Raw genomic sequence first — 13,522 nt, forward strand, 5'->3', positions numbered from 1 at the left:
CTTGAATTTAGTGTTTAAGACAAATGTCCAAGATTTTTTTCTTACCCCATTGGCAGATTTTTTTTTTGCATGTTTTATCCCCAAAATCACTTAAATTTGATATTATTGGTCTAAAAACTAGACTTATTTTCTTGGGTCATTTTTCTCATCAAGAAAAATCATCTTAATTAAGAATTTTTTGATATTTTTACTGAAAACAAGACAAAAATATTATTATTTTTTTCTTAAAAATAATTTTTTGCAGTGTACAGCAAAACGTTTCACTGTTTTTTGTATTGTGTGCACTGCAGAAAATGATTTTCAACAAAACAATTCTTAGTATTTTTGTCTTGTTTTCAGTAAAAATTTCTAAAAATTCATAAATGAAGATGCTTTTTCTTGATGAGCAAAACAACCCTAGAAAATAAGTCTAGTTTTTAGACCACAAATATTACATTTAAGTGATTTTGGGCATAAAACAAGCAAAAAAAATCTGCCAATGGGGTAAGCAAAGAAATCTTGAAAAATTTTCTTAATTCAAGAAAAATTCTAGAAAAATGCAAGAAAATTTTGCTTACCCCTCAGGTAAATTTGATATTTTTGGTCTAAAAACTAGACTTATTTTCTTGGGTCGTTTCGCTCATCAAGAAAAAGCATCTTAATTTAAGAATTTTTAGATATTTTTACTGAAAACAAGACAAAAATACTTTTTTTTTTTTAATAAAATCATTTTTTGGCAGTGTGTGCGCGCGCGCGTGTGATTCACAGGCTGAGAAGTCGTCTTTACCATTCTTGATGTTCATGCATTCAAACTATATTCCTGCTTATAGCAGCAGGGTCTGCAGACAGCATTAACCAACCCACTGGTAAACTGCATGAGACAGATGAGAAACTCTATTGTACTGAGACCCAACAGGATGGACAACAGCGTCACGTTCCACTCCACTATGTGTCTGGGCTGATCGCATTCAGACCACGTATCACGGGCAAACAGATACCTAAACCAATGAAAACCATGGTTAAAGTCGAACAGGAAGATGTGTGTTTCATATATCACAAAGAGAACCTACTTAGCACCATCGTTCTCAAAGGGAGACACCCATCCCTCCGCCTGGGTAAAGCAATATGGTCCCTTCAACAGTGCTATGGCAGAGATCAGGAAACAATATCCAGATCCGACTAATCCTACAAGAGCTGCTATCACTGAACCACACATCTATAGACATACACACATCAAAATCCTGTTAAATACTGTATATGAGTCAAAATACAAAGATTCGGTATAAAGATTCACATCACTCACCGCACAGCTCTCGGTCCCGCAGCTTTTTGCACATTTACTCATTCCCAAAAACACAAAGGCTGGAATCAAGATCTGTATACATGAAAAAACGGGATTACATTAGCTACGGTACTTAAGTCGATACATTTGGGTGATATACATTAAGTGGTAAAAACAATTATATCTGTAATGTATATACTGTAAGTGATTTCAACCCGACTCCATTACACAAATCCAAGCACAAATCCAGTCACAAAAATGTAATACTTACAGCCAAACCACCTCCTCCGATTCCCATAAAGTACCATACATATGAAGTCACATGATTCTCCTGTACATAAATCACCTGTGCATCAGGGAAGAAGAGCAGGACATTACCCACAATACAGCAGATGGCCAAAGGTAAAAGAGCAAAACCCAAAGACCGGGCGAAACCCAGTGAACACATATTCACACCACACGACTGAAGTCATGAACAGAAAACTACTGAGCTGCTGGATGGAGAAGTGAAAGAATTTTAAGAGACCCTCACCCCTGACCGCCCCCCTTATGAGCAACAGTTTGACCGAGGGAGGAGACAGGAAACACATTGACATTATACTGTATGAGGAGGGTTTATGAAAGATTATTTTCCCACCACATACTCAAGCTATTTCTTCATGTTACAAATCTGTGTTTGGATATGAAATATGTGTATGCGTCTTATTTAACTTTGATTACATTGATCAGAAAAATTTAATGTTTACGTGTTATTGAATCTTATTGTATGTATATGTATTTATAATTTGTTATGTGGTCGGATATAACAAAGAAATTAATACATTTAACAAGTATTCACTTTAGGAAATAAAAAACAAATTTGTTGATTAACTTATTTGCCTTTAGTTTGTTTTGATGAAAACAGAAAAAGTTAAACACAAACACAGGGCTGGGTACAGACTAAAATATTTTCTTCATAATGAAAGTGGTAAGTCAGTGGATAAAAGGTGACAACAGCTACTCATTTTTATGTTTTTCAGATGTATTATGAAGCATATATGAGTCATGTTTGAGTCTTTCAGACATTTTTTATCCTATAGATGGCATCCTAAACAAACATGTGCTAGGGGATGACATTACTGTAGGTCAGAGATTAAAAAGTTTTGATGAAAAGACCCAAATGTTATTAACAACAACAAAAACATGATGTTTTATTTGATTTAAATTACTCTTAAAGGGACACTCCACTTAAGAAAAAAAAGTTACTTTTCCAGCTCCCGTAGAGTTAAACATTCGATTTTTACTGTTTTGGAATCCATTCAGCGGTACCACTTTTAGCATAGCTTAGCATAATCCATTGAAACTAATTAGACCATTAGACCACGCTAAAAATAACCAAAGAGTTTCGATATTTTTTCTATTTAATACTTGACTCTTCTGTAGCTACATCGTGTACTAAGACTGACGGACAATTAAAAGTTGCGATTTTCTAGGCCTATATGGCTAGGAACTATACCCTTATTCTGGCGTAATAATCAAGGATTTGCTGCCGTAACATGGCTGCAGGAGGCGCAATGATATTACGCAGCACCCGAAAATACTCCCCTTGGTAACTTTCAAAAGCAAGAGACTATTTCTAGGCACTGCGTAATATCATTGCGCCTCATAGAGCCATGTTACGGCAGCAAAGTCCTTGGTTATTACGCCAGAATGAGAGTATAGTTCCTAACCATATTGGCGTAGAACATCGCAACTTTAAATTTTACGTCAGTCTTAGTACACAATGTAACTACAGAAGAGTCAAGTTTTAAATAGGAAAACGTTGAAACTCGCTGGTTATTATTTTTTAACGCAATGCTAACGGTCTAATCAGATTCAATGGATTATGCTAAGCTATGCTAAAAGTGCTAGCGCAAGCCCCAGAGATCAGCTGAATGGATTCCAAAACAGTAAAAATCGAATGTTTAACTCTAGGGGAACTGAAAAATGAGCATATTTTCAAAAAATTGGATTTTCCCTTTAAGAATTTTAAAGAGAAAAATCTAAGTTGTACACAGCTAAAATAGCAACAGCAACAGTAAAAGATTTCCCATAAGTTGAATAAAGATTATTAAAATTATTTGTCCGTATTTGTGTGATCCAGTAATCTGTTAGATTATTCTGTCTTTACTGTATGAAGAAATGAAGTGAATTCACCCTGAATTATATAACTGAACAGAGAATAATACAGACTGACTGAAGAATCAGAAACAATAACTCTTAAATAATCGATCAGTACACAGCATACTATATTTCAAAGAAACGTAATGTCAATGTCAATTTATTAAATATGTGTGCACTGAATAAACTACTAAATAATACGTTTTTAACCCTAGTACATGCATTTATGTGAAGCCAAATTTCTAAAATTAAAATAAATATAATCACTATATATAGTCTGAAGTGAATTATTACTTTATAAAATAATATAAATAATAAATAATTATATTTGAATAATGATGATAGGATAAAAGTTATTCAGCTAATGAATGCACTGAATCATCAAATCTAGAAGGTTTTGACATTCCCCATATCTTCACTCTAAAAAAACAAACGGTGCTATATAGCACCAAAACTGTTGCTTTGGATCGTAACCATAGAAGAACCATTTTTAGTGCCATATAGCACCGGTGAAGCACCTGTGTAGCACCTGTGTAGAACCATATAGGGGCCATATAGCACCACTATAGCCATATAGCACCACTATAGCACCACATATGGTTCTACAAAGCACTATATGGTTCTACACAGGTGCTTCACTGGTGCTTCACCGGTGCTATATGGCACTAAAAATGGTTCTTCTATGATTACGAGCAAAGATCCACCTTTGGTGCTATATAGCACCGTTTGTTTTTAGATTGTTTAAGTCTGTCAAATGTGTATGGTTAAATAGGAAAGCACATAGCTGTCTTTTGCATTTATAACATCTTGATTTAAAGCATGGTTTATCTAGAGAGAAGTTTTGGGAACTACTGGTTAAATAAATCCATTTAGTTTAGTTCCCTTTCAGTTCTCTGGATGGGCAAAAAGAGAACAATGGATGAAAAATGATTCAACTTCCTGTTAACGTGCGTATTCTTTCAGGCCTCGTGTTTCCTTCGATTTCTTTGGCCCTGATGTCCTCTCTATAGGAGCATGAAGATGAAATTCCACAGCAATGAAACATATGTGAAGGATATTTCTGCCGTGATGCCATGTGTCACTAAATCACACCCAACAGCCGTTTGACAAGAGCCAGATTGTTCTTCATACTCACAGATCTGCTTTATCTGTTTTCTGATGTCACTGAATCATTATGAATAAATCATCTGTTCATCTCTGTAAGATATTCACAGCTCTTGTTAGCGCAACACTGTTCAAAAAAAAGTTTCAATGGCAACTTTACACTTATGCATGAACCAAAAAAATCATGCTTCCTCACACATGAATATTCATATCTAAATTTAATCAGACAGTTCAATCGGTATTCCCATAGCTCAGCTGGTGCGATTTTTTTATATTTATCAGACAAACCATATGTTAGTGAATTTAATTGTATGATTTTAGTCAGAATAGGATATAACATTCAGAAAGAGAGAGAGAGGGGGGGGGGGAAGGGGGGTCAATGCTATCTCACAAAAGTCGTACATATTTAACAAGTTGGCTAATTCATACAAACACATTCGTTTTGTACAATTTGCCTTGACCCCTGTGACTTTGGGGTTAGGGTTTAGGTTTCGTTGTTGTTCACGAATTAGACAACACATAAAATATGTACGATTTCTTGTGAGATCATGCCGCCAGTTTAATTTCACAAGTCTTGTAATCAACAATATTCTTATCTCCCTTACAAAGACATTAATACATTTGAACAAGTATTCACTTCAGGTAATAAAAGACAAAATTGTTGATTTTATTTGCCTTTAGCTTGTTTGATGAAAACTTTGATGAAAAGTTCACATATAGATTTTTCTAAACCATAAAATCTAAATTTAATCAAAACAATAATTCAGATATTATAGTTTTCTTTAAAACACAAATTAATATACAATGCATCCATTAAAAAGATATTATAAATATAATTTATTCAAAGAAACTTGTATTTTGTTAATTATACATTTTTAGCATCATAAAAATGACAAAAAAAATCTCATTTCAGTTCAAGTTTTTTTCTGCAGTGTTTTTCAACAGTTTTGCAATCAGATGTGCTTTTATTGTCAGGTATTGTATGTTCACACATCGAAGGCACAGCTTTAATTTTGAAAGGCATTTGCTGTAGTCATGCAGCAGTTTGCCAGTAACTTACTGTAGATTTATATTTAACCGTTTGTTCAAAGAAAAATATAATTAAAAATTAAAAAGTGTTTGTCTTTATTTTGAATAAAATTATTAATAAAAAACTGCCTCATGCAAAGGAACCATTCTGGGAACCAGAAACCCTTTTTCAGTTTTTTTCTGATTTTGGTTCCCAGAAACGCTTTGCATAATGCTGTACTTTTTATAGTTTTTTTTTTCATGTAAAATGTTCATTTATCTTTGAACAAACTGTTGTCAGTAAATAATATAAATTTAAATCTACAGGAAGTTACAGCCAAACAGCTGCCAGTAATACGGTAATTTCTACAGACATTTTCAACAGTGCAGTGACAGGCACAGATAATAAAAAGATAGAATAAAAAATGCAAATAAGAATTTAACAAATACAAGTATTTAAAGATACTATATATTTACTGTAAATATACAGTAAATACAAAAACAGGGGGCTCAGTTTAAAGGTGCCAAAGAATGCATTGAAATAATATGTTAAATATATTAAAAGTATGTGGCTTTATTAAATGCAAAAATTATGTTGAGATTGGCTTTTGCATGCGCAAAGTTTACATAAGAATGAGGAAACTAGTGTTTGAGGCTCGTGATATGTCAGAACTTTTATTATTCCTCTATGTTAATACAGTTTTACATTCCACAGCACCTTTAAATAAATATTGTTGTGTATTGCACAAGTTTATTGCCAACACTATCAAATTGTATGCATTTTACAAGGTGGCTAATTGGAATTGTACAACCACATTTGTACATTTTTGTACAATTTGCTTTTGACCCCTTGATGTTTTTATGATAACTGTCTGCAGTCATTTAGTCCTATGATTTTGGTTTTCTTTGGGATGGGGAGGAGTTTGAAGCAGGGAGGAACTACGCACATCTCCAGTGCTGAATATTTGTGTAAAGATTAGGGCCGGCTGGTCACCACAGGTTTTCAGACAGGCTGGTGGTGTAACGTCATCTGGGCTGTTGCTAATATAGATATTTCAATAATTATGCAGTACATGGAAAAAAATGATTTTCAAGAAAAACATTCTTAGTGTTTTTGTCTTGTTTTCAGTAAAAATATCAAAATATTCTTGAATTAAAATGCTTTTTCTTGATCAACAAAACGACCCAAGAAAATAAGTCTAGTTTTTAGACCAAAAATATTAAATTTAAGTGATTTTGTGCTCGTTTTATGCACAAAATCACTTAAAGGAACAGTATGTAGGATTGTGGCCAAAAACTGGTACTGCAATAACAAAACCTGTGGCTAAAACTGGTCTGGCCAATACACAACATGACAACATAAACATCAGTTGAGGGCTGCAACTCCACTTTTTAAATGACAATATCCTGGCCAGACCACTGTTGTCAGTGATATAAGTATTTGAAATGAAAATGATATCAGGGCCATTTTATGATTAATTGATATAAATTTCTTACATACTGTTCCTTTAAATTTGATATTTTTGGTCTAAAAACTAGACTTATTTTCTTAGGTCTTTTACCTCATTCACCGCCATTGACGAGTTATCTCGTCAATTATGAGTTAATATTTAACTAATAAATATGCCTTTCTGGACGAATTTCAAAGTGAAAGTGTAATACCGCTTTTATCCACTAGATGGCCAAACCGAATTTATCAAAAACGGAAGTTAAAAAGATTTAATGATTTATTTTAACTGCCTTTATGTTTGATAGTCATTCTGAGTCTGCTCTCTAACATAAATTCCTCTACAAAAACGCAATTTTTTAAGCTTTTTGCTCAAAATGTTGTATTTTTGAAGAGAAATATCCACATTTCAGTGGTTAAATTAAGTGGAAAAAGTAAATATATAATGAAACGTTTTTTCCCCATTTTGTTTGTTTGTTTGTTTGTTTATTGTTTGTTTGAAAGCAGAAGGTGTGTTCTTTATTTGGATATAATTTGTATGTTTATATATTTATAGAAGATAATTTTTCCTGCAAGGAATTTTGTGAAACTTTTGTTAAAATCAAAAAAATGCAGGTGGGCAACTTTTCTCAAAAAGGCAGGCGGTGAATGAGTTACTCATCAAGAAAAATCATATTAATTTTATTTATTTTTTTGATTTTTTTTACTGAAAACAAGACAAAAATACTAAGAATTTTTTTTATTTAATTTTTTTGCAGTGAAGAAAAAAACAAGAAACAACATACATTAAAACACAAGACAAAACATTTGTCCGTATGATTTTAATCACATTATTGTATTCATAGCTTTATTAAATATGTTTGTCAGTCGTAAATAAATGATTTTTTAAATGTTTTGAAGAACATTTGAAAGCTTTGAATTTACAAGGTTTCACAGCAATAATTTTTTATATTTATTTATTACATACGTTTTATAATAGCTTGGCTTCTTTTATATATGTTAACATTTTAAACAATGATAAAACATATCAACAAGTAAAATAAAATAAAATCAAGTTGAGTACACTATATCAAAAAGTAGCTCTCCAGATTGTTTTATCCCTTGCTTACAAAAGGGTTGGAGACACCTGCTCTAAGCTATAAATCCAAACATATATATTCTGCATAGTTTAAATAGTTTCTGAAGAATTTCAGTTACTGACATGTGCACATGGACTTATCTATGAAAGTCTGTGACACACCCATCCACAGACCACTGTTGAATTGAAACACACACACTATTTTCGCAAATTAATTTCATTGTACTTGTACACTGCACAAAACAGTTGCATCTAATGTAATAGTGATAAAATATGGATAAATTAGTCATGGTAATATGGTATTATTTTAAAGATGTACATAAGTGATATCACAGTATAATGTATATACGAGTACAGTCCAAAGGCTCAAGGTTTAATTGATAGATCCGGTTAACTCCTGCTAGCCATTATTATATTATCTGTAAAAATCATCTTTTAAAAACTGATATAACAGATAATATATACAGTTGTATACTTTCAAATATGCACATCAGCCCTGATAAGACATCGGACTGTTAATTTTTAGCTGCTTTTGCGCAATATGTGAAGCAATGATTCAGATAAGGTCGTGGTTTGGGTCTAGGTTCGAGATTACTTATGTTCAGACTCATCTGGATAAAGCAGATTTTGTTTTCTTGGGTTTTCCTAGTAGTCCCATGAAGATTAAGGAATTGAATCTGATTTATTGAACTATTTCTGACAATACATTTAATCTGTATAAAGACATGAGACCTGATCTGTCTAATTGAATTTGATTTCACCCAAAATTCTCTACTAACTGCAGTTTTTATGAGAGTCACATTTAGTTTACACACTAGGTGTAAAAATATTGTTGGTGGGTAAAATGTTTAATGTTTTGGTCTTTCTGAAGAGTGGTAAAGTCTGTTTATTTAAGTCAGCGGTCAAGTGATGATGTCAGTAAATGTGGAATGGGAGCAATAGCATAGGGGGCGGAGTCAAATAAAAACAGGAAGTGTTTTTGTATTTTCATTTGGAACCACTAGAGGCACAAACCAATTGTCGTGATCTTTGATGAATTGTATCCTGTAGGAAACTCACAGCTTAATGTTATCATCATTAAAAGTGTCACACCCCTTAGGGCGTCTCTGTACCGAATCCTACAGCAAACACTTCTGTTCTTTGTTCAAACAATGAGATCTTTTGAGCAACAGCAGAAAATCATAGTTTTAGATCCTCTTATACTTCAAGCAGTCACGCGTTGTAATGAAATTTGACATTGGGTTTAAGTAGCATGAATGTGGATTATGGTGTGATAAGACCTTCGGGTTTACATGTGTGAGAAACACACATGGAAATGACATCACCTCTTTTAGATGACCATATACACATTGTCAGAAAATGTATTTTTAGTCTTTCTATGAGCCGGATCTGACCTAGTAAAGTCGTACTTATGACCTCCATTTCAAAGGTAAAACACCCTGGCAAACCTATTGATCGTTGGCTGGGAGATCATGGTTGATAAGATGGATTAAACAAAGGATTCATTCAACAGACGAAACCCAAAAAGTTAATAATAAACCAACAGATTTGTTTAATCATCGATGGATTTAACGAAACTCCCAGCACATACTCCTCAGATTCATCAAGTAAATGAAAAAATATATATATTCCTGATTTTGTCTCATTCCTGCTCACTTCAGATAAACACAGCGTTTGACTTCCGCTGAGAGTTCAGTTTTGACATGAACACAAACAAACAAACACAAATACAAACTAATCTGTAATCCTCATCTGTAAATGTTTAATTCCGTTATAGCCACAGAGTTTGATTGAGAAATAAATAATTCCTTTCTTATGTAATAAACATTTGAATTGTTGTGGACTTTAAAGGGACACTGCACTTTTTTTGAAAATATGGTAATTTTTCAGCTCCCCTAGAGTTTAACATTTGATTTTTCTGTTTTGGATCTCTGGGTCTGGCGGTATCACTTTTAGCATAGTTTAGCATAATCCATTGAATCTGATTAGACCATTAGCATTGCGCTAAAAATAACCAAAAAGTTTCAATAATTTTCCTATTTAAAACTTGACTCTTTTGTAGTTACATTGTGTACTAAGACCGACAGAAAATTAAAAGTTGCGATTTTCTAGGCCGATATGACTACCCAGTAAACAATTACAGTCTTTCTACGTTAAAATATGGTTGAAAATAAGTCGGTCCGCCTTGGACTGGTTTACGATGTGTTTTCAACTGACCATGTTTCCAACTCATAATCTACCAGTAAACAATTACGGTCTTTCGACGTTGAAATATGGTTGAAAATAAGTCGGTCCGCATTGGACTGGTTTACGTGTTTTCAACTGACCATGTTTTCAACTCATAATCTACCAGTAAACAATTACGGTCTTTCAACGTTGAAATATGGTTGAAAATAAGTCGTTCCGCCTTGGACTGGTTTACGATGTGTTTTCAACTGACCATGTTTTCAACTCATAATCTACCAGTAAACAATTACGGTCTTTCAACGTTGAAATATGATTGAAAATAAGTCGGTCCGCCTTGGACTGGTTTACGACCTGTTTTCAACGTTGAAAAGTTGGACAAATTTGACGTCTTTTCAATTTTCATTTTCAACCTTCACTGGACCGTAATTAGACGTTGAAGATCGACCTGTTTTCAACGTTGAAAAGTTGGACAAATTTGACGTCTTTTCAATTCTCATTTTCAACCTTCAGTGGACCAAAATTAGACGTTGAAGATCGACCTGTTTTCAACGTTGAAAAGATGGACAAATTTGACGTCTTTTCAATTTTCATTTTCAACCTTCAGTGGACCAAAATTAGACGTTGAAGGTTTACGTCTACTCAACGTCCAATAGACGACTTTTTGCTAGCTGGGTAGTAACTATACTCTCATTCTGGCGTAATAATCAAGGACTTTGCTGCCGTAACATGGCTGCAGCATGCGCAATAATATTACACAATATCCGAAAAAAGTCCCCTGCTATTGAAAGTTACCAAGGGAGCTGCGTAATATCATTGCGCTTCCTGCAGCCATGTTACAAAAAATATCGAAACTCTTTGGATATTTTTTAGCGTGATGCTAATGGTCTAATCAGATTCAATGGATTATGCTAAGCTATGCTAAAAGTGTTAGCACCAGACCCGAAGATCAGCTGAATGTTTTCCAAAACGGTAAAAAATTAAATGTTTAACTCCAGGGGAGCTGAAATGACCCTTTTTTCAAGAGAAAGTGGAGTGTCCCTTTAAATTACAAAGTGGGGCAAAGAGGTTCAGCAAGAAGGTCACGGTTCAAGCACAGGCTGGGTCAGGAGGCCTTTTTGTGTGAAGTTTGCATGTTATATCAGTGTGCTTACTTCCTCCCAAAGACATATAGGTTAGATGAACTGCACTTCCCCCAAAGTGTGTATAAATCAACTTCTGTGTATAAACTATAGAGATTAACATGTTCTCGACATGAATGTAGCCAAAGATGCTGGAATGGCAGTAAGAATGAAAAAATAAATAAACTGTAATGTTTATTTTCTTGTAAGGCACATGATTATTATTAGTAAATAATGTCTTCATTGTTATAGCAGATAGTATCTACCGCACTAACACACGTTTGATATGGAGTCTAAAGTCTACAGGTAATAACCTACAATTATTGTTCGTCACTGAACAACGCCTCTAGATAGCATCCTATCATCCTGAGAGAGAGAGAGCGAGAGAGAGAGAGAGAGAGAGAGAGAGAGAGACAGAGAGACAGAGAGAGAGAGATGTGAACCACAGCCTGACAAACATCACTATCTAATGTCAACACAGTACCTGACACTGCACGGTACCAACAGACACACAGATATAAAACACTATGAGCTGTGCCATCACCCTAAAAATGCTGGGTTATTTTTTAACCGAGCGTGTTGGGTCAATAAGGTGCAAACTCAGCCGTTGAGTTAAATTAACCCAGACAATGTTTATATTTGACCCAACAATGGGTTAAAACAACATAGCATACGTTTAATCACAACCCAGGGTGTTGGGTTCATCCTTTTTGGCTGTACACCCAGCTTTGGATCGTTGGGTGTACACTACAGCCTTTAAATCTATTCACTATTCACTGTTAATGTATATCATTTAACACTTTTGGTGGTTTTGCAGGGGTCACTGTTTCAGCGCCAAATATTAATGAAACAAGGGCGTTGCCAATAAAATGATCATCTAGTTTCCAGGCCCCGCCCATAAAACCACAGTTGAGTAACTCTACGAAAGTTGCTTTTAAATATATGATTGATTTAAAGACCACCAATTATCCGATTTGAAAAAGTCGCAACGTACAGATTAGCTGGCCAATCAGGCACACAGCACTTTTCAAATCGATGTGTTTTTTGTTCAAAATTCGTGCGTTTCAGGAAGAAATCTGGAGCTACAAAAATGTACAGTATGTGGAAAATAATGTTTTTTTTAACCATAAACCACGCAAACACATTGTATTAAACCAAATACACAAAATAACGTTATTTTTAAGAAATGAAATAGGTGCACTTTAAGAAAGCATTCAATGCTGTAAAGTTACATATATATTGTATTTTCTGGACTATAAGTCGTGTGTTTATTTTCTTCATAATTTAGCTGGTGCTCCGTCTTATAGTCAGGTGCGCCTTGTAAGTCTGTATGAATTAATTTTGATATATGAACCAAGAGACAACATTACCGTCTACAGCTGCAAGAGTCTCCTATATGCGCTCCTGTATTTATGTAATTCAATGAATTCAGTGATGTGGAATGACGACATAGTAAATAAATGCGGCGAATAGTCCACTGCGACTTATATATGTTATTTCACAGTGGCGGCCGGTTACTTTTTATTTCAAGGGCGCTTGATGCGAAGGTCGTCACAACAGTTGCCAGTCATGTGTGTGGTTCGTCATTTCAAAATATGTGTTCGGCGCGTCGAGTGATCCTATGTGCATCACGTGTCTTGTCAAAATAAGTGCCTGCTGCAGACGCATCTAAAGGGTTTATGATTAAAGATACGCTCGCGTTTGCCAGATATTCGCATAATCTCACACGTAATCAGAGTTTACTGTTAAGGGAGTGTCTTGCGTGTATTTTGTGAATGTAAGCGTCTCTTTGATCATTAAACACGTGATGCACATGGTTCACATGACGCAACAAACACATATTATGAATTTGCGCTCCACGGAAGAGCAGTCACGAGCCGCTACTGTTATTTCGTCCTAATGACCCATTTTTGAACGATGCGACTTATGCTCCGGAGCGACTTGTAATCTGGAAAATACGGTATGTGTTTTACTGTAAATAAATAAACAAATGTCTACCCCACATCTCTGTACCATCACACTGCAAAAAATTATTTTCAAGAAAATTTATTTTAGTATTTTTGTCTTGCTTTCAGTAAAAATATTAAAAAATTCTTAAATTAAGATGCTTTTTCTTGATGAGCAAAACGACCCAAAAAAATAAGTCTAGTTTTTAGACCAAAAATATCAAATTTAAGTGA

At 34.2% G+C, this 13,522-nt stretch overlaps 1 protein-coding gene across 1 annotated transcript; it reads right to left on the bottom strand.

The window, feature by feature from the left end:
• Positions 1–411: 411 nt before the first annotated feature.
• Positions 412–1,785, bottom strand: tm4sf18 (transmembrane 4 L six family member 18). The gene is made up of 4 exons (XM_065259480.2): positions 1,533–1,785; positions 1,283–1,354; positions 1,050–1,195; positions 412–977 (listed from the first exon to the last, which is right to left on the bottom strand). The coding sequence occupies exons 1-4, from the start codon at positions 1,707–1,709 to the stop codon at positions 779–781; spliced, it is 594 nt and encodes a 197-aa protein (XP_065115552.1). The 5' UTR covers positions 1,710–1,785; the 3' UTR covers positions 412–778.
• Positions 1,786–13,522: the final 11,737 nt, after the last annotated feature.

The sequence above is a fragment of the Paramisgurnus dabryanus genome, chromosome 24 (genome assembly GCF_030506205.2).
Source record: "Paramisgurnus dabryanus chromosome 24, PD_genome_1.1, whole genome shotgun sequence".
Taxonomy (NCBI): domain Eukaryota; kingdom Metazoa; phylum Chordata; class Actinopteri; order Cypriniformes; family Cobitidae; genus Paramisgurnus; species Paramisgurnus dabryanus.